This window comes from Oryctolagus cuniculus, chromosome 15 (assembly GCF_964237555.1).
Source record: "Oryctolagus cuniculus chromosome 15, mOryCun1.1, whole genome shotgun sequence".
NCBI classification, from domain to species: domain Eukaryota; kingdom Metazoa; phylum Chordata; class Mammalia; order Lagomorpha; family Leporidae; genus Oryctolagus; species Oryctolagus cuniculus.
The window spans coordinates 52,215,192-52,237,937 of NC_091446.1; the positions used below are offsets into that span (position 1 = coordinate 52,215,192).

Below are 22,746 nucleotides of genomic sequence, written 5' to 3' on the forward strand. Positions count from 1 at the left end.
ACTTTACAAAGACTTGTATTTCTAGCATATGTCCTTGCAGAACACATATTCCATTATGAAAATCCTTCTAACTGCCAAGGTCTGGAGTGAGTCCACAAGTCTACAGCGTTATTAACTTGGTGAACACGTGACCTTGGACCCCAGTCTCAAAGTCTTGAAAAGGGCTGGAGATGGTGAGGCTGTGGTTCTTGCCCACAGGCCTTAGGATCAAACTGCCCTCCTCTCTCTCATGCTAGACCACTATCTCCACCTTGTGGCCATAGCTAAAAACCTGGGAGTCTGAACAAACCCAACAAGCTCTTTAAGATATTGACAAGCACCATCTTGATGTCCAAAACCAAGCAAAGTCCTCCCAACACCAACTTCCATGAGGATTCCAGGGGGTCATTTGGTTAGCACTCGATTAACAGGTACCAATAACAAGCTTGTACTTGGTGCATCAGGGACTTCCGCAAGAATCTTGAAGGCTTTAATTTGAATTGAACTGGAGTCATTGGCTATCCTGGGAATTAAACAGATGACCTTCAGAACAAAATGTTTTTGAAGCTGGTGTGTGTCGGGGGAGGAGGTTCTTCCATATTTAGACTTAGCTAAATTTGGAAGGTAAATAGGAAGAAGAGATTACTCTGGCTAATGTGCAAAGGTGCCAACCCTTGAAAACCTGAAGTTTTTTTTCAGACAGTACCCATTGTCTTGGAACACCCAATAACATTTTGATACCTCTGTTGTAGGTAGATGCAAGCATAACACACACACACACACACACACACACCAGTCAGTATTAGTTCAAAACAAATCCCAGCTTCTCAAACCTCACATTCCCAGAACTAAATTTAAGGACAAACACTAGGACTAGAAGGTCCTGAGAGGAACTGACAGTGAGAACAAATCCTTAACTGTTGAGACAGATCAGAAAACTCTGCATTAAAGCTTGGCCAAACCGTCATGTCAGTCAGGACCTAACATACAAAGAGTTTCACCAACCTCTACACGGAAACCCAGACACACACACATTTTGGGCGGCTTCTTGTAATTTGGTGAAAGCAAAACTCTGGGAGCCCAGAGTGGGAACTGAGGCATCAGGGAACACTGAGGCCAGGCTAACAGGTGCTTGAGTCCGACACACTCCCTTGCGTGGAGCGTCAGAGGCCGTCACAGCTCTGTCTGACAAAGGAGGAACCAGTCTGGATCCCCAAGGCAAGCACTAGTGCCCATGCCGATGTCTCTGGGACAGAGGCTAAGGGACTGTATGCTATTACTTCCCTCCTGTCGCACCTAAGTCTGCCATTCCTGATCTTGGCCTTTCCTGCTGTGTTTACAAATGGAGAACTTGGGCCCAGAGACACTGATGAAGTTAATTCAAAGTCCTGCAACCAATCAGTGACAGCCCCAAGTGAGTTACCAAGTCTACGACTCCATATCTCTATCAACAAGTTGAGCTGGCAGAAGACAGCATTCACATAAAGTTCAAGTAATTCCAAGAAAAATGTAATGGTTCGTTCTGAGGAACTCTGCAGAGGAAAGTTCCACAGGTCCACAGCTACACCGCGTCAGGAACGTTCATACCAACTCTCCTGTGGTTAAAAACCTTCTTCCCCCTTTGCTTTGTAAAACGGAACCTGACATTTCCTGCTATAAATCAGGACATCGGAACACAGCCCCTGAAACTTAATTATTGCAGTTAAAAAAGAGGGAGGACGGCGACGTGAGAGAGAATGGGCAGGGACTACTGAACTCTGCCAATGCCGACTCCTGAATGTGGAGAAAAGACTGAAAACCTTTTCCCCTCGTGCTGCTCAGCGTTTGCAACAACAAGGGAGTAAGCGGAAGATAAAGGACAGAAGAGCTACGGATGCTTACCTGCTCTAACGTAAGTTGCTTGGAAATGGTGTCGTTCTCCAGTTTTTTAATTTTCTTCATCAGTTTGTTGACCTGAAACTCCTGCTCCTGCTCGAGATGCTGTTCCAGTTCGGCTTTCTCATGCTGCAACTGGAAAATGCAAAACACACACATGGAACTCCAGCGACTCCAAAGTCAAGGCAACACTGGCTCCAGCGGCTGAGGACACTGGGCACGAGGCGCCATCACGAAGTTATACTGCCTCACACGTCCACACGGGTACCCAGGAACCTGCTCCTTACTATTCCAAAGTCACAGAGTATCAAACCATAGGTGAACAGATTCCCAGTGTAAAAGCCAGGAATGGGGTCCCAGCAGGGAGGAACCAGGAGGCCGGGGAACAAGGCAGGGAAGGACACTTACTTTTCAACATGTACCCTTTGGTGCCTTTTAAGCTGCATAACCGCAGGCATAAAAATAATTTCACGAACAGAAAGTTCACAGCGTCAGCTTTTGTGAAACCAACTACAATTCCCTCACATTTGCATCACGGGTATATAGAGAGAAGAGATGGTCACAGTCACAAAGTCCATCGAGTGCATCACTCACTACTTTCCCCCTGGACAAGCAAGCAGGCTTTGGCAAAAATCAGTGCAGTTATCTTCCCATAGGAGACTGTGCACCACACCTCCCACATCCTCCTGCAGCCAAGGGGAAAGCTCTTGTTTATGCAATTAGAAGACAAGCCTATGTGTCTTCCCAAGTTGTTGTTCTTTTTTTATTACTTCAACCTTCAAAACCAAAAGGAAATAAAAGAAGTCCAGTGGACATGGCAACCTGGGGTTCTCATTAGTAACCATAGTTTTTACTCTAAACTGATGGGTTTTGTTGATACATAGCAAGAGTTGGCCCAAAGAGAAAGTTTAGTAAAATGATGAGGTATAAAGGTTTTGAGTTTTTTTTTTTTTTTTTTTTTTGGGCCCCAAATAACACTGCTTGCTAATTCTACCCTGAAAACTGTTTCTGTGGGCGGACACTGTGCATAAGGGACTTCATGTGCATCAAGGCACAGGATGCCCTCCCTTGCATTTAAGACAAAATGGGCTCTATACAGCTGCTGAGCCCCACCCCGGTGTCCTCCTACTGTGTCCCTGAGCAAACCTAAGAGAGCCGCAGCAGACTCCTCCACCCCTACCTCACCCCCCTCCCCCGCCCCAGCACCTGGTGCACCCTTGGCCTTGGCCCAGTCAAATGGTTAAACACAGAAACCAGTGAACTGTGTGAGCACTGCTTGGGGATGCCACGTCCACTATGTGCAATGAACTACTGGGAAAGCTCAGTCAGGCCTAATCAACCTCTAAATGGCCACACCTAACTGTGACCACATAGATACAATTCCCAGAAAGCACATGGTCACTTGGGGGGAGGGGCTTAGATCTGACAGCATCTTCCAACACTGGAAATGTTGACTATAAACAGATGCTGTTTTCCAACTGTTTTTGATGTGCAACTCCAAAAAAAAAAAAAAAGCTTGTCAACCTTGGAGGGACCCAGAAAAAAAAAAAAAAAAAAAAACAGATGTGAGGAGGTGCTTACAGTGACAAGTCTATATTTAGCTAGCTCTTTAAAGCTCAACTCCTGCAAGACCAAGCAGCAAATCAAAGAACGGACAGGAAAGAGAAGAGTTCCCTGCATTCCGGACACAAAGAATCCAACAGAGCAAATGTATCACACATGAGGAAAACATGTAGACCCTCACTTACCACTTTTATTTAGGAGGCACCTGCTGTGTGTCTTCTGCCTGCAGGTACCATGCCAGTGGTAGGGGAAATCTGTTGCATTGTCTTTGTATTTAAACGGTTTATGAACACTAAGCCTGAACGATATCTACTGGTTTTAGAGCAACCATCAAAGTTGAGTCTTAAAACCTTGACACCATTTGCACAAGATTATTTGTACACAGTAGCTATACATGTTTTTGATGACTCATTTTTATTAGTGAGAACCTTCCTCCTATCTTTGCTGTGTTATGATGCCTCTGCCAGTGGTAACTTAAAAGAATAAAGGATGCAATCCAACACTGAAAATATCTCTTGCCCACCAAGCAGGGGTTGCCACAGGACATTAATGGGGGAAAAGGCTTGCATTGATTTGCAAGAGAATACTGCTATCTAGACCAGATGGCCTAACATTGTCAATATTAAGTACTAGGTACTTCTTCTAAGGCTACAGATTGCACCAATAATAAAGGTTATACCAGCTCTCAATTTTAGGAAGCTTTTTCCTCTTAAGAAGGAAAAACTGATGACACTTGTCATTATCAGAATGCAGCTAAGGTCCCGTGGGTTACACTACTTCACTTGGAAAATACCAAGCTGTCGGCGTTCTAACACTTTGCTAAGAATTCACAGTTTTCATCAGGCCTAAAAGAGAGAGCTGAAACAAGCTCTGTGGCCTGCTTTGTTCTGCCATCTCTCAGGTCACACGCAATTTAGAAGCAGGGCATGGAGTTTCTGAACAGCAAACTAGAAGCAGAAAACACGGGTCTCCCTTAGAACAAAGAAACAACCAATGAGACAGACAGACAGACAGTCAGTCAAGATGGGAGTTGAGATGAGGAAGGGGAACATTGCAAGGCAGGACCTCAAGGAATTCATCAGCATGGACTGCCTCATATGGTCTGCCTGAGGAACACTGATAAAATGTGGTAAAGAAACAGCACAGAAATCCAAGCAACCCGGCCCCAACAGGGCAGGACCCAATACCCTGAACCAAGCCATACTCTATGACACCACAAGTTCACGAACCCTAAATGGAAGCCTGGCGTAGGCCAACCTAAGACAAACCAGGAGAATAAATGCCAGTTTGGACCCTAATGTCCATCTTTAATATGGTCAATTTTCTCTAAGTACACTTTTAGAAAGTCAACCTCAAAATGATGAAGTTTTATAACCCTTATTTGTGAAATACATTTTTAGCACTAATAAAGAACAAAAAATCCTATGGAATCAGAATCACATTCTATCACATGATTCCTCAGCAGGCCACATTTTCAATGTAACTGGAGTTATATAAATAAGTCTGTTCCTTGGGGTTCAACAAAGAAAAAGATAATGTTTTTGTTGAAAAATATTTAATTAGCTATATTCAGCCATTCCACAATGTATGAGGATTTAAGGAGAATGTGTCTTATACAAAAACTATGCTTAGGGGGCCGGCGCCGTGGTGCAGTAGGTTAATCCTCCACCTGTGGTGCCGGCATCCCATATGGGCGCCAGTTCTAGTCCTGGCTGCTCCTCTTCCAATCCAGCTCTCTGCTATGGCCTGGGATAGCAGAAGATGGCCCAAATCCTCGGGCCTCTGCACCCATGTGGGAGACGTGGAAGAAGCTCCTGGCTTCTGGCTCCGGATCGGCACTGCTCGAGCTGTTGTGTCCATTTAGGGGGTGAACCAATGGAAGGAAGACCTTTCTCTCTGTCTCTCCCTCTCACACTCTGTAACTCTACCTTTCAGATAAATAAATACAATCTTAACAAAACAAAACTATGCTTAGGCTTTAAAAGCTAATTTATTAATTACATTAATTAATTAATTTCATTCGCTGTGAATTTTTAAAAATAACTTATATATAATATATATATATACTTCAAAACATGTTACACAATGTACACAATTGTATCTGTCAATTAAAAATATGTCTGTAACTACAGTCAGCCCTCTATACTCAGTGGTTCTGTATGAATGGATTCAATCAACTGCAGGTCAAAAATAGTTGGGGGGGAAGATCTGTCTGTACTGAATATATACAGGTGTTTTTCCTTGTCATTATTCCCTAAACAACATAGTATAACAACATGGCATTTACACTGTATTAAGTATAAGTCATCTTGAGATGACAAAGTATATGAGAGGACATGTATGTAGGTTACATGCAAACACTACACCATTTTATACAAGGGCATGAGCATTCAAGGATTTTAGTATCCAGAGGGGTTCCTGGAACCAATCCCTTGTTGGATACCAAAAGACAAGTGTATAAATAGAAAAGTCATAAGCAAAGATAATAATTAGAAAGAAGTGCAATTTTAAATTCCCTATTTAAGCATTTTCTTATTTTGTCCACTGATGGTATAGGTAACCCCAAGTGAATTTTCAACCCAGCGAATAAGCACAGATGTAGCATTAATTTGATCTCCAGCAGGCCAGCCTAACCATCATTCAATTATCAATAATTGTTGTCCTCATAACTTACAGAGGCTTTCTGGAACCACTTCAGTGAGCCAGGCCTCTTCTATAAGTGATTCAAGAACTCTGTACTGAAGGACTTAGTCTTAGCAAAATTCTCTCTAGCCGGTGGAGGCAGCGGAAGTCACTCACATGGGAGAACCACCTCCCACAGCCACCACAGGTACCCAGGAAGGCTGCCTGCAAAGCCAGCCCTCCCACCCAAAATGAGGCAGGTTTGCCAGATCCCAAACCATGCCCAGTGTCAGTCTGCAGTTCTGGGTTTGCTCTCAATCCAGCCCTTGCTGCACGAGGCAAGTCTGCAGTCACTCACAGGGTGCAGCTCTCTGGAGGCCACAGTGCCCTTGCCTCTGCTTTACTAGCCAACACTAATAGTTCTCTGCGTACAATCCACAATCCTGCAACCAACATCCTTGGTTTAATGACAGCTACAAAGGACTACAGCAGCCTGCGCAAGACGTCAGTCCACCAAAGGACAACAAAAACACTAAGGTGCTAGATTATCAAAAACAGGCTACTACGAAGAGCCTTGAAATAAAGTTCAAAAATATCTCTCGGAACACTGAGAGTCTCTCAAGAATCAACGCTTCAGCTGTTCCACCGAGCAGCCGGTGCAGAAATGCAGACTCCCACCTCTAACTCAGCACATCTCTGCTAAGTGCATCTTGGGCCCACACTTCTTCCCACCTCCTCCCTTCTGTTACTGGCACCGTTCTTCTTCCTCAACACCTCTCATCGCCTCAGTTATCAAATCACATTAAGTCAGCCTCCACAACAGCTGTCAAAGATCGCCTCCTCTGTGTGGGTTCAGGGTCCCACTCTGCTTGAGTTCTTTGGTTGTTTTTCACAGGGTTACTGCCAAAGCCTCCTAATGGACTTCCCAGATCCAAGGGAGGTCATCCCAGTGCTACAATGTTCTGCTCAAAACCCTCCACTGTGTCCCCAGCATGAACAGATGCGTCTAAGCTCACTGGCATCGTACTCAAGTCCTTCCAAGATCCAGGCCCTATGCAAGATCCCAAGTTTGCTCCCGCTATTCCCACTGACGGCAGTCCACGGTTTGTGAATATCAATGTCTTCAAATTGCAGACACTGGACAAAGACCATGTGGGTCTCTACAAGGGTTTGGCAGCAACAGCGGTTAATGGGACATACAGACCATAACCTGCCAGTCACACCAGATCACTCTAAACAGAAAACAGGGGTATTCATTCAGCCCCCAAACCCCTGCTCAGCCTGTGCCTGTGCCCAGAGGGTTGGGATCCCTCTCTGCAACTTCCTGAAACTGGGGGATGGTTCCCCAGACTTCCAGTGTGCCTTCCCACATGCCCTCAGCATCATGCACCCTCCTCCTCCCTGAAGCTCTGACAAGCACACTGTTCACATGCATTTTAATGTCTACTCCACATTTTTCCTCCTTCTTCCACCTGGTACTTCAAAAAGCAGCGGACACCGCAGGGCACTCACTTTGCTTCAAGCACTTTATACAGAGTGAAGTGCTTAATCCCCTTACCTCTGCAGTAGATACTACCATGACTGAATTTTGCAAAGAGTGAAATCACATCTCAGGTTAAGCGACCTGTCTCAAGTCTCACAGCTAAGGAGGTCTCGGGCTTCAAAGACTTTGTCCTCACCCCTGAGCAACTGGGTACACACTCACGCTTCCAGGACCACAGCCCCATGAAGGGCAGTGACCAGTTCTCACTCGGTTCTCCTGAGGGCACCTGGGAAACCTTATGTATGCAAATACTGTTTGGATGGCAACATCCTCACTTCCGGCAGACTGCTGGGCTTAGATAAAGCCACAGAATGAGCAAAACAAGCAGGTAAGAAGCTGACTGTTTCGATGAAGAAGTTATAACACCCAGGATGAAGGTGTTAAGAGATGCTGCAGAATGAGTACAGAGTATCATCAAAAGGTATTGTACCCTGTAGTCCTCTCAGGAGACATCACCCCATCGAGAAATGGAATACCACCAGCTCCTCCAAAGCCCTGGATGTCTCTTGCTGAGCATACAACATACTCAAATTCCCAAAAGGTCATCAATATCCTGACTTTTTTTTTTTTTTTTTTGACAGTCAGAGTTAGACAGTGAGAGAGAGAGAGAGAGAGAGAAAGGTCTTCCTTCCGTTGGTTCACCCCCAAAATGGCCGCTACGGCCAGCGCGCTGCACCGATCCAAAGCCAGGAGCCAGGTGTTTCCTCCTGGTCTCCCATGCAGGTGCATGGCCCAAGCACCTGGGCCATCCTCCACTGCCCTCCCTGGCCACAGCAGAGAGCTGGACTGGAAGAGGAGCAACCAGGACAGAACCGGCGCCCCAACCGGGACTAGAACCCGGTGTGCCGGCGCTGCAGGTAGAGGATTAGCCTAGTGAGCCGTGGCACTGGCCAATATCCTGATTCTTATGGTATTCACTTCCCTGCATATTTTTATTTCCTATAATTTTTTTATTGTCTATGCATTTATTTCTAAACATTAGTTTTGCAGATTTTTTTAAAAATAGTTTCTTCCACTAAATGAACTTGTGATGAACGTCATTCACACGTTACTGAGTCTAACCGTGGTTTGTATTTGTACTGCCTCTATCCCACTGGATGGGTGAAGCACAATCAATCCTCTTGTACTGGGAAGCATTTCGGGCATTACTAGTTTTTGATGATCATCAATAGCACAAAGACCATTCTTGTACACATCTGGTGCACTCACGCATGGAACAGGGTACAGGACCAGGAGTGGAACTCCAGGACCAGGAGTTAATAACTTAATTAGGTAAGGCCAAATTCCGTCCCAAATAGTTCTAACAATTTCTGTTCTCCACCAGCAGTGCAGAATTCATTAGCAGTACTTGCTGTGGTTTAAGTCACCTTTTCTGAATACTAATGAGGCTGGGTACTTTCTCACTTGTTTGTTTGGTCATTTGGCCACGCACTTTTGTGAAGACTCTGCTCAAGTCTTTTGCCATTTTTCTTCCTGGTCTTTTCTTCTGTTTGTTCCTGATCTGTAGCTCTGTGTTGGTTATATGCCTTGCCTTGTCTTTACATTCTTAGCCTATGCTTTGTTGTTCTTCCCTAAGTATACCCTCCTGGCGGAAGAATTTCCAGAGTGACATGGGAATGACAACACGCCCAGATTTTTATGTCTAGCCCAGACTTGTCTATTTAGAGTCAAAACCTCTGTCCAGCTGTTTTCTCCATTTGCAAATCTAAACATCTCATGTGAACTTTCTCCTCTTCTCATTGCAACCTCCTCTATTGCTGTCTTTCCCACCTTAGATGGTGTCAACTTTGTTCTGCCAGACACTGAGACCCAAACCTCTGAATCTTCATGGTTCTCATTTTTTTATACCCCATTTTTAATTCATCCATAAATTCTATAGGCTATTTCTTCTAAATACACCCAGAATTCAGTGGTCACTGTGTTTAACTCTGCTCTACATTCTATGGGCGTTCCCAAGGAGAGCACTAGTCCAGGTCCTAAGAATGGTTCCCCAGGTGCTACATGACCTGCACACCAGCTAGCAAACCCCCAAACCCATTACCTCCCAATTTCATCACTTCCTCCTCTCTCCCCACAACCTCAATGCAACCATGCTGGCCTCTCCGTTGGTCCCCAACATAAGACGCACAACCCGACCTTAAGGCCTAAGACCTCTCTGGCTGCAACATTCTTCTCTAAGAAATTCACCTGACTAGCTGCTGCTGCTTCTGCAAAGTTTTGCTCAAGGAGCAGCATTTATCAACTTCCCCCTATCATTCTGTATTCTATATTTTCCTACAGAACATAATACCTCTTGGTTTAGATAAGATCATTATATTTTCACGTTTAACTAAATGGCTGCTGTTATACAAATGCACAATTATTTTTATCTGAAAAATTCTGAGTTCCAATTATTTACAGATTGAGATTTTCTACTTAACCACAAATAGCTGACACTCTCAGTTCCTTGCAATCCTTCTATCTTTCACCTTTTTCTTGCCTCTCTGCATAACGGCAAGAAATCCTGAACAAGGATCAATCTAGGTGGATGTAGCAGGCATCCTTGTCTTATTCTTGATTTTAAAGGGCAAACTACTAACTTGTCCTAATTAGACACAGTGTTTCAGTAGGCCTTTTGTAGATACTTTTTTTCTTTTCTTTTTTTTTTTTTTTACAGGCAGAGTGGACAGTGAGAGAGAGACAGAGAGAAAGGTCTTCCTTTGCCATTGGTTCACCCTCCAATGGCCACCACGGCCTGCGTGCTGCAGCCAGTGTACTGCGCTGATTCAAAGGGAGGAGCCAGGTGCTTCTCCTGGTCTCCCATGCGGGTGCAGGACCCAAGCACCTGGGCCATCCTCCACTGCACTCCCTGGCCACAGCAGAGAGCTGGCCTGGAAGAGGGGCAACCGGAAAAGAATCTAGCACCCCGACTGGGACCAAAGCCCGGTGTGCCGGCGCCGCTAGGCAGAGGATTAGCCTATTGAGCCGCAGCGCCGGCCTGCAGATACTCTTGATCAAGCTTAAAATACTCTATTCTTGGTTCACTAAGATTTTATCATGACTTATTACATTGAATTTTAAATCCTTTTTCTTCATCTGTTGATGTGATCATCATCTTTTTATCCTGTGGATGTGTCCTATCACTTCCTCATTTTTCCACTGTTAAGCTAACCTTGTGTTCGTCCCTTACATAAACCCAACATGCTACAGTATATTATGCTGTAATACACTGCTGGTTTGACTTTTCTTTGATTCAGACTATGTGCTCATGATTGTGATTGTACTGTATTGTCTTTTTTGAGCATCAAGCATTAGTTATCTTTAAAATACCCATTCTTCTTCCCTTTTACTGTTTATGAAATACTGGGATTTATGTCATCCTTAAATGTTTGGTCTAACTCTCATTAAGTCATCTGAATCTGGAATTCATTTTTTATGAAGGCTATTGGTCACTGATTCTTTAATATTTAAAAAACATTCTTTAATATTTAAAAAATTTTGGGGGCCGGCACTGTGGCATAACTGGTAAGGCTGCCGCCTGTAGTGCCAGCATCCCATATGGGCACCGGTTCTAGTCCCGGCTGCTCCACTTCTGATCCAGCTCTCTGCTATGGCCTGGGACAGCAGTAGAAGATGGCCCAAGTCCTTGGGCCCTTGCACCCATGTGCAAGAAGCAGCTCCTGGCTCCTGGCTTTGGATTGGCGCAGCTCTGGCCACTGCAGCCAACTGGGGAGTGAACCAACAGATGGAAGACCTTTCTCTCTGTGTAACTCTAACTTTCAAATAAATAAATAAATCTTTAAGAAAAAAAAAAAGATGCTCTGGGGTTGGTGCTATAGCACAGTGGGTAAAGCCACGGCCTGTGACACTAGCATCCCTTAAGTGGGGCAGTTCAAGTCCCGGCTGCTCCACTTCTGATCCAACGCCCTGCTAATGTGTCTGGGGAAAGCAGCCGAAGATGGTCCAAGTACTTGGGCCCCTGCCACACTTGTGGGAGGCCTGGATGGAGTTCCAGGCTCCTGGCTTCAGCCACTGTGGCCATTTGCGGAGTGAACCAGTGGATGAAAGACCTCGATCGCACTCTCTACCTTTCAAATCAATTAACAAATCTTAAAAAAAAAAAAAAAAAAAAAAAAATGCTTCAGGAAAGTCCTTCAGCCTCTGAAGTCTACCTGTTGCACTGAAAACCCATTCTGTAAAAGCCTGGGATTTCTTCTGAGGAACCCAGTGCCCTGGCACCAAGGAATGCATTCTGAGCTGAGACACCACTAGAAATTATAAATGCAAGTCCTCATCTTTCTTACCCACTTCTCACCTCGGTAATGAGCGAAGAGTAAAAAGGAAGGTACAGACAGCAGCAGGATAGACCTGTATTGTAAGCTAATGACTGGGGGGGAAGGGCAGATTTCAAATTGTTTCAAATGAAAAGGAAACCAGCCCAACAACTGTTAACTATGAAGCTTTTGAAATACTTAACAAGTGTTTCGGGGCGGGGGGGGGGGGGGTGTCCTTAATCAGGACACTGTCCCATGCGGCTCCTAACTCCAGCTTCCTGCTAATGCAGACCCTGGGAGGCGGTGGAGAAGACTCAATAGCTCGGGTACCTGCCACCCACGGGATACCTGGTTTGAGTTTCCAAATCCCAGCTTCGGCCCCAGCCCAGGCTTGGCCTTTGTGAGCATTTGGGGAGTGAACCAGGGGACGAGGGCTCTAGCTCAAGAAAACATAAATAAAAGTGCTTCTAGTGATGGCCAAAGTCCATCTGCAGTACAGCCAGGAGAACAAGATCCATCTTTCCAACCGGAAGTAGCAATGTGCCCCACATGGTCTGCTGAACAAAGCGACCTCTCACCCTGGCTTCACCTACTCATTCTTTATTTTCCTTCTACCTTTATTTCCCCTGCTACATGTTTTTTCTCACATGTCAAAGAACTCAGCAATGGTAAGCTGCTGCTTTTACACTCTTCTGGAATCTGTGCTAGCACATCAAACCTAGCCATGATGTTAGCACCCGTCCACGAGCTCACATACACTCACACGCCCACACGTGCTTTAAAAGAAACTAGGCAGTTTCTTAAGCCTGAAGAACCACTTCAAGTTGATTCTATTTTCTAATCAGACACAAACTAGGCTGTGCTGAGTGGTGTCGGGCCTGCTGCTAGCAGGAGAGCTCGGGCTACCCCAGGGTGCACTGGGGGCTGCAGCGTTCCACACGAAGGAAAACAGCCGGGCAGCTTCCCGCAGGTGCACTGTGAAGGCAGCGCCTAAGCCCCTTGCTCCACAGAAAGAAACGAAGATCAGGCGCAGATAATCTGGAAAGAAAACAGGAATTCAGTCCCAACCGTTCTGAAAGCTACCATGGGACAGCATTTTTTTTCCCCCATCAGTACAAACAGGCCTGAAAAGCCACAAAGCTGGAGGGCCACACACCTAGCCAACTTTATGACAAGTGTGTAGCTGTGTGAATTAGCGCCATGGCTGCCTGAACCACGGTGCCCCCGAAATGAACGAAGCCGAGTTCCACACACTGTGCATCACCCTGCCATGTGATTTTGCTGCCTGCACACACTCGTCGCCTTTCCAAATTGGTGACTTGGGAAACCTGGGGGGAGAAGCAGCCTCACCTCTTGGTGAATGTGCTCGCAAACAGGGAAGTGGGAATCCAAACTCACTTCTGAGGCCTGCAGGCCCGCCATGCGGCTCAGACACCCCAGTTCTGGGCTTAGGGAAGCGTAAGCTCTAGTGGAAAAAAAAAAAAAAAACAGATCCTCCAAGATGGACCTGAAAGAAGAACTGAGGGGAGGAGCCAGCAGCCCTCCCTCTGCAAGGAAGAACAGGTAGACGGGGACTTGGCGGTTCTTCCTCCTGGTTTCACCCCCTGCAAGGCAGATGGGAGAAGGCTGCTGCCGAATGTCACCCTTTGGAACTGCTCAGCCACAGAGTGATTCGTTCACAGCAGCTGTGGCAGAGGCTCTGCCCAACCCTTCCTTCCTTTCCTCCATACGTCTTCTCTATTCATGCTAGGAAAACGACATTCTATCCTCAGGAGGCATTCTATCCTCAGGAATGAAGTCATTAACAAAAAGTAGCCGTGCCACTTACAAAGAGATCCAGGAGAGTACTTCAAAAAGCTCATGTAAATGGAATTGAAAGATAAGGTGACTTTGGTGCCTACAGTCTCAAATTTCATGCGATGTTGTTGATACATGTTTTCTGAGATCTTTGTGAAGATCCTTCTTATTTCTGATCATCAGTCATTATGTGTCTCCCTATGAGGACATGGGTATAACAATTTGGAAGTGGGGGGAGGAATATGGTTATCATCTTAGAAATGCACCTATGAAATCTGTTCTATTTTAATACAAATTAGAAAAATTACCATCAACTATAGTGGCATTATTGCAAATGTAAATCAGAATTGCAATACTACCCACTTACTTGTTATTTTAAGGTTGAATTAGATGGAAAAACTTGAGAAATATGAAATACCCTTCACTCCTCTTACCCCACTTTTGTTCTTGCATTCAAAAAAAAAAAAAAAAGGTAAAGTGTTCATTAACTTTGGCTTCAGTGGTCGTTGAGAAGAGAACAGTCAACAAGTTGAGCAGGCTCCTCAAACAGTGGGCAGTAAACCTAATCCATCCAGTTTGCAAAAAAGCAGGTGGCAAAATTCACAACTGCTTAAAAACCATCAACCACAGCAACAACATGTCTTTCTACTTGGTATCAGTGATCTGCGGTTAACTGCTTTATGACAGAAGGCCAGAGCAGTGAACCACACAAAGAATAGCAAGACAGTTAAGCTAATCATTAAAGCAGCTCGATTATACTGGCTCTTAATGAGATGGGCAGTACAGAATCTTCTATTACCTGTCTATGAACCTGACTCTGCAAGGGGATTCGGTGCATCACTGCCCACGACAAAGATGCACCTGGACAGCAGGACTTAAAGCCCTCATGCTCAGAGGAGCAGACGACGTGTCCGAAGCTAAGGACAAAACAAGCATGAGCGCTTTAAAGTTTCCTTTTTTAAGAAATATCTTCTAGTTCCAAAGGGAATGCAAATACTGCCTTTAGAAAATTAGAAGAGGTACTAAGAAAACTTTAATAACCTGTAAGCTCGGGGCCGGCACTGTGGCACAGTGGGTTAAAGCCCTGGCCGGCAGTACTGGCATCCCATATGGGCGCCGGTTCTAGTCCTGGCTGCTCCACTTCTGATCCAGCTCTCTGCTATGGCCTGGGAAAGCAGTAGAAGACGGCCCAAGTCCTTGGGCCCCTGCACCCACATGGGAGACCCGGAAGAGGCTCATGGCTCCCGCCTTTGGATCAGCGCTGCTCTGGCTGTTGCAGCCATCTGGGGAATGAACCAGTGGAAGGAAGACCTCTCTCTCTCTGACTCTCTGCAACTTTATCTTTCAAATAAATAAAATAAATCTTTTAAAAAAATAACCTGTAAGCTCAGCACTCAAGCATACATGATACTAACATTTGGTCAGCTTTTGACTGTACATGTGATATATTAATTTCTGATGATGTGTTTGGTTACAAAGCATTTCTTGTAAATTTAAATGACAAACAATGACTAAACTGCAACTTCTTTTCAAGGCACTCTGGAGCTTCTGCTGGACTTTCCAAAAGTAATAGAGGACTCTTTTTAAGACAATTTCTCACCACTGAATTAGTCAATCACAGGGTCTGGATCCAGAGAGACATAGATTTTCAGACAAGTGTTTTCACAAAATGAAGATGTAATTTCCTGTTTGTCTATTGGGTCGCCACAAAAGCAAGAGAGAAAAGTACAGGCTCTCTTCTGTGTTTGGTTTTGTTTGTTGGGGTGCAGGTTAACTGACTGGAAGTGTCTACCTCCCAAACCTGATCTTCCTATAAGGTTCGTGGATGACTTCTCCATACCTAAGTAAACTAGACTCCATTTTCAAAGGTATTATTGGATACCAGTTTGGCCATGCCAGCCAGGAAGACAGAAGGCTCCTCTACAGCAATATTCCCGTTTTGTTTTCAGGATCAAAGAATCCCTTTGAAATGCACATAAAAGCACCGAGCAAACACTATCAGAGATAACAGCTAAAGCAGGATGATGAAACAAATCTGTCCTATAAATAGCCTCTCTGTGGCCTTTGGGTGAAAAACACTCACAGTCCCTGGTCAACAGGTCAATTCACCCATTTGTCCTTTGGTGACACTTGCAGAATTGGTTTCTCTTAGCAGGCTTTTCATAGTAAGGTCCTATCCAGAAGCAAACATCCTGGAAAGCCATACTAAAGTAATTACACCTCTGGAAAAGTCTACTGGTATCAATTACTCTAAAAATCTTCCGGATGGAGAGCAGTACTTCCAAGCTGGGTGGCAGAAAATGTGGGTATTCAGCAAAGGACTCATTGAAACCATTAGGGAAATATGTACCGGGAGTCTGGGGAATGAGCAGACAGGACTTCACAGGGCAGACGTGAGATCACCTGCGCCGCGACCAACAGAGGGCGGGCTTGTGCACGCTAATTACAAAGTGAGCATGCCACGGCACCTGGTGTGTGAAGCAACAGGTCACCTGCCATGCTGCAGAACAGATACAGCCTGAGAAGTTGTCAAGGATCTCAACCTCAGAGTACCTACCTCCTGCCCAAGAGCCAGAGGAAGCGAATGAGGCATTGCTGTCAACATGGTTACAGGGTTTCAGTTTGGGAAAGTTCTGGAGATGGATGGGGGTGATGGTTATCCAACAATGTGAATACACTTAAATGGTACTGAATTGCATGCTCAGAAATGGTTACAAGCTTAAAAACGAAGCTGGGGTGCATGTGAGACTGTGCCAAGGGCATGCAGAGACATTCGCCTAGATTCTGCACAGTGGATCACCATCAAGCCACCTAGGGCTCCCCAGTGTCTTCACACAATCTCCACACTACACCATTTTTCCTGAGGGCACATGTAAGAGAGGGCTGTGCCAAGACCAGGGCCACATATTATATACCACTTTTGGCAAAAACTGTTTGTCAAACACAGTTTAGACACTACTCAAATCTCTTCACAAAAAGATTTTCCTAAGGTTTTATTATACACATTTTTTCCTTCTGATCAAGCAGAGTTTTTTTTTTAAGCTGTAAAAAGTATGACAACAATAAGTCACTGTATTTCCCTAGTTTACAGCATTTTTTATAGGGTGCCCACAGCTTAAACTTTAAGTTCAAGTCTTTCTATGGCAAGTGTTTTTATTACTGTAACTAACTTCCCTTTCTGTGCACAGGACTCTTCTATTTCTAATCATCTTAAGGGACACCAAAGTCTCAGAAGAGCAGAGGGTTATGGGAAGTGAATGGGAGCCCAAGCATAGAGTGCACAATCTCTCTCACTGGAAATGAAACTTCAGAGAGAAAAGGAACATGATCTGGCTAGATTCTGACCCTTTTATACTATACATGGGCCACAGATCTCAAACATTAACAATGTTAACTTAAAAACAGAAATGTTTCTTAGGAATAGTGCTGTGGCAAAGCGGGTAAAGCTGCTCCCTGTGATGCCAGCATCTCATGTGGGCACTGTTTCATGTCCTGGCTGCTCCAGTTCCAATCCAGCTCTCTGCTAATGGCCTGGGGAAAGCAGCAGAGGATGACCCTTTGGGCCCCTGCCGCCTACATGGGAGACTTGGATGAGGCTCCTGGCTTCGGTGTGGCCCAGCCCAGGCCATCTGGGGAGTGGACCAATGGACGGAGTATCTTTCTTTCTCTCTGTCTCTCCCTTTCTCTCTGTAACTCGTTCAAGTAAATAGGTAAATCTTAAAAATAAAAAAGGAAAAGGGAAAGAAAAATAAATGTTGCTTGTAGTCTTATAAACTAGGGCTCATAAGGCTCATAAGGATAACTGGCCTACAGGTCAGGACTCTGGCTAAGACACACACATTCCACATCAGAATGCCTGGGTTTGAGACCCAGCTCAGATATCGATTATAGAAGTGACGGTTCAAGGAATTGGGTCCCTGTACCCATGTGGGAGACCTGGATTGAATTCCTGGCTCCTGGCTTTGGCCTTGTCCAGCTCCATCTGTTGTAGGCATTTGGGAGTCTATCAGCAGATGGCAGCTCTCTCTCTCTAGCTTTCAAATTTAAAAAAATGGAAAAAAAAAAATTAGGGCACCTGATCATGTACTAAACTCAGGAAAAACAACCTATAATTGCATCCCTAAATATAGTTCTAGAAGCACCACACAGAGTAAGTCATCTAACACTGCCATGGCGAGATGTAGTCACAGGTCGAACTAACCTCCTTCCTCCTTTTATCTCTAAATCACGATGCAAAAGAATCAACAGAGTTTCAGTTCAGTAAATCTCTGCAAGACAGAAATGCTTGGGTTTCTCTATTCTTTACACTTCACTAGCTACCACATCAATCAGATTTAATAGAAGACAATTAGAATATCTTTATTTAGTAATTAGGTAGAAAATGAGAATTTGAGAAAGATAGAGGGAGAGAAAGCTGGATCCTGCAGTTTTAAGTTTCTAAAGTTTATACACCAAGCCTGCAGGTAATTTCTTATAGGTTCATATATGTGCGGAGGTCAGAAAATAATCTACAGAATTTTTCAAAGGCCTTGAATACCATATTATAACCTTATTAAAACCCACTGAGCCCCCTATTTATTTATTTGAAAGTCATAGAGTTTACAAGGTGGAAGGGAGGGTGGGAGAGAGACAGAGAGAGAGAGAGAGAGAGAGAGAGAGAGAGAGAGAGAGAGGGAGAGAGGGAGGGAGAGGGAGAGAGGGAGGGAGGGAAGGAGATCTTCCATCCACTGGTTCACTCCCTAAATGGCCACAATGGCTAGTCTGTAGCCAGGAGCTTCTTCCTGGTCTCCCATGTGAGTGCAGGTGCCCAAGCACTTGAGCTATTTTCTGCTGCCTTCCTAGGTACATTAGCAGGGAGCTGGATCGGAATTGGAGCAGCCAGGTCTCCAACCAGCAGCCACATGGGATGCCAGCATGGTAGGCAGAGGCTTTACCTGCTACACCACAACACTGTCCCCTGTCAGCATTTTTTTTTTTTTTAAGATTTATTTTTTCATTTGAAAGGCAGAGTTACAGAGAGAGCGGGAGAGATATAGAGGGAGGGATTTTGCATCTACTGGTTCATTCCCCAAATGGCCACAAAAGCCAGGATTGGGCTATACCCAAGTCAGGAGCCTGGAACTCAGTCTGGGTTTTCCACACGGCTGCAGGGGCCAAAGTCCTTGGGCCATCTGCTCTTGCTTTCCTAGGTGCATCAGCAGGGAGCTGGTTAAGAAGTGGAGCAGCCAGGACTCAAAACTGGTGCTCATGGGAGATACCGGCATTGCAGGAAGTAGCTTAACCCACTGTGCCACAATGCTGGCCCCACCAGCAATTTTTTGAAAAGCTTTGGGTACAGGCTCTCACCTTACCTAGCAGATGAGCTACAGAACCACAGTCCTGAGGATCACAACGCTGCCAACACTACCTAGCATTTTAATCTCCAAAGATTCCCAGCTACAACCTCATCAGCAAATGCTTCAAGCTAAGTGCTCGATCAGAGTCCATTTTCTTTTTTTTTTTTCCTAGAGAGGAAAACAGGCAAGGAAGATGAGAGGGTAGAAAAGATAATTTACCTGCATCAATTTTCTGGAGAGCTCATTAGTGAGGAACTCTTCTTCCTTCTCGTAATTTACAGCCAGGGTTTCTTTCTCCTTCTGCAAAGCCTGAATTTTCTTGAATAAAGTGTTACTGATGAATTCTTCTTCCTGCTCAGCCCTTGCTTGCTGTTATAAAAAATAAATAAATAAAAGGGAACAAAACAAAAACACATGGTAAGGAAACAGGAAATTTACTAATTGAAATATAGTTCTTATTTCTAGCAAGGGTGCCCATTTTAATTAGAGCTCTATTTTTAACTGTGAACCAACACACCGAAGAAGCACATAAAAGAACATAGCAGTGGCCACAAAAGCCTATCTTATTACCCCAAAGGACCTCCCTGTACCATGCCTGCTCCTTCCTCATAAAATGTCATTTCACAGAAATTAACAAAGAGCATACTGCAGTCTGTAAGAAGCAACCCCAGAACAATAACCAGAATACAGAAAGCTCTTCATGTAGCACACAAGGTCACGTGCACAGTAATTCATGGCAACTCCCCACATGTCATTACACTGCAAAGTTTATCAGGAAGATACCTGGGCTTTTTTCTTTCTTCTTTTTTTTTTTTTTTTAACTGGAACAGAGAAAATCGAATCAACTAAAAGTAAAATCACGCACCTCTTTAGGGATTGGATACGCCATTAAAAAGCAATACAGTTACACACGGACACACCCACACGTTCCTAGAAGGAAGCAGATGCCTGCCTACAGGAGTCCTTACAAGACAGTGAGGATCCAGTGGATGAAGGGTGAGGGTAGGTAAGAGGGATTTCATTTTTCTCTTTATTTCCAGGCAAGGCAAAAGCTGATTTTTTTTTTTAAACACAGAAGAAAAGGGATTAGGTCTAATCCAACTGATAGATAATCTTCTATAGAACAATCTATAGATTCTTCTCTTACCTCTCGCAAAATGTCTTCATAGTCTGCACAGAAAACCTAACTATCCCTGAAGGAAATTCACCTTTTCCACAAGAATGCCCTTGTTTCAAAGGACTCAACTCCATGCAAGGCATTTTTTTAATCCACAATATTTTGATGTGCTCATCCCTAATAATGCACCCTTGTTGGCTCCGCCAAGTGGAAGCAGGGACAGCTCTATGCATTCCGGGCCTGCAGCATCTATCATTTAGAAGAATGCAATGGAGCCAGATGGGCAGGAGAAAGCAGCGCACCTTGTAAGGTAAAAGACCCAACAACCACGCCCCACTCAACTTTCAGTGCCTATTCACTGGCTTCCCCAACACCCACCACCTAATACCCATGGACTCTGTGCGTCCACACTCCCTGCTCTCCACCACAGGGGCCCCAGGTGAAGTACATCCGCCCGGGGAACCTGCTCACCAAGCCGATTCTACGAGTGAGAGCCATCCACAGAGCTCAGACTGAAACGCGGGGCCACAGAAGAGGAAGAGGCGTTGAGAGAGGGTCCAGCACTTGGGTTCCCTAGGAAGTCACTCAAGGAAAGTCTGGCAGAGATGAGCAGTGAGAGCACGCGCCTCAGCTAATAAGCTCCTGCGGCAGCCAAGGGTTCGCAGCGGGCAGGCCCTGGCTGCCCACGGGTGCCCTCACACAGCTCTGATTTTGTTAGCTTTTCCAAGGCAAACTGCTGAGGCCTGGTACCTCCACTGGCCTTTACAATCAATCACCACTTGTCTTCAGGATCTGCTACTAGTCCAAGAGGCAGGAAAACCAAGAATTTACTTCAGACATATTAGACACACATATCTAAGTCCTTGATCCATTCAACCTATCTATTTTTCTGGTTTTGACATATATAATTCATTCTGATTATTCCAGGACTTACAAAACAGAAAAGTCAAGAGGAAGTGAAATGCTTTTGCTAGTGGTTCTGGAATTAACTAACTCCAAAGGGTATTTGCCATAAATTCATTATCTGATCAGACTCAATTATTTGCACAATATCACACATTTAACATTTTCTAATATATATAACATTTTCTAATATATATATGTAACCTATCTGGGAGGTAGAAAGACAGAGACTGATAAACAGATCTCTCATCCACTGGCTCAATCTCCAAAAGCTCACAATGGCCAGGTCTAGGCTGGGCTACAGCCAGGAACTGGGAACTCAATCCAGGCCACCCATGTGGGAGACAAGAACCCAATTACTTGAGCCATCACCAATGCCTTTCAGAGTATGCCCTGCCAGGAACTGGAGCTGGAATCAAACCCAGGCTGAATGTGTCATAACCTCTAGGCCCAATTCCTGCCCTCTTTTCTTTCGTTTTAAAAGGCAAGAGTAGGTAAGAAGTGGAAAGAACATTTAACATGTTTGAGAACTGATAAAATGCAGTCCTAAGCAATAAAGGGGTCTGGAATCAGAGATGCTGTAGACTACCTTCGCTCTCATGCAAGGCTCCCACTACTAACAAACTGTTTCTAACAAAAGCTGAAAATAAACCAAGAGTTTACTTGTATAACTCCCTCTCCCCCTTTCATCCAACCACTAAGCTAGAGAAACAGATTTCACAGTAACGTAGGCAAGAGCTTCAGATGGAAAATGATTAGCAGTTGTCCAGGGAACTTCGCGATCACTGCTCACGGGGACAGAGTTCCTTTCGGGGCTGGTGAAAATGTTCTGGAGTGGGTGCTAATAACGTGCATAACTTCCTAAATATGCTGAAGACCATAAAACGAATACTTTAAAAGGCTGACTGCTACAGTGTATGAGTTATGCACTGAGTTCTACAAAGAGGACTCTGAGAATGAGCAGGGTCTGTGTTTCACAGAGCCCTGCAGCTCCTCCCAGGGCGAGTCAGGCAGCTGTGAAAGGCTGGAGGGAGGCACACGCAGAGGGCCAGGCCTGCTCTAAAAGTACCTTCACCTTCCAACAAGTAATACATCACGGGTCTTGGAAGCCTGAGGTTCTGGCAAACAAAACCATGAGCCATTTTAGAACAGCCCATTAATTCTAGGCTAAGTCATTAACAGACAGAGCCACTCCCAGGACCCCAAAATTAACATGGGAAGCTTTTCTGTCAAAGCCTATTCAAGTCTATCTGACTTAATATGAGGCTAACGTTGGCCTAACACACGCTTTATCAAAGGCTGCCCCTAGCTGAGCTGCTTGCACGTCTTGGTTCCAGTTGGGGGCTGTTATTCTGTCTCCCACAGCATCTGAATACCCAGAGGAAACGCAGAACCCGATTCCTCCAACGGCAAAGCTCAGCCCCCTCTTTTGCCAAATGGCAGAGATCACCTTAGAAATCAACATACAGAAACAAGAACCAAAGAAGAGATGTGTATCCAGCACAGCCTCAGAGAAATTTTTTGAAAAATCAGGTGGACTGACAACGCGGGTAAACCCGTTTTGTCAGAGAATGAACATCACATCAAAGACAAGCCTGCCTGTCCACGAGACTTCTCCCTGCGGCTCTGCCCACACTGTGCAGTATCATCTCAACTGGAGTCTTAGTTCTGGCTTATTTCTTCCCCTAACCCAAAGACAGGTGGTTTTACATAAGCCTATTTAATCTATTTACCTCTTCAATTAATTCTCCAAAAAAA

At 44.9% G+C, this 22,746-nt stretch overlaps 1 protein-coding gene across 1 annotated transcript in view; it reads right to left on the reverse strand.

Moving 5' to 3' along the window:
- Nucleotides 1-22,746, reverse strand: part of CCDC6 (coiled-coil domain containing 6) — a 143,706-nt gene that overhangs the window by 71,597 nt on the left and 49,363 nt on the right. The window contains exons 2-3 of the mRNA XM_002718475.5: nucleotides 19,188-19,337; nucleotides 1,861-1,989 (exon numbers count right to left, since the gene is read on the reverse strand). Coding sequence (XP_002718521.2) covers nucleotides 1,861-1,989; nucleotides 19,188-19,337 — 279 coding nt within the window. The remainder of the gene's footprint in view (nucleotides 1-1,860; nucleotides 1,990-19,187; nucleotides 19,338-22,746) is intronic.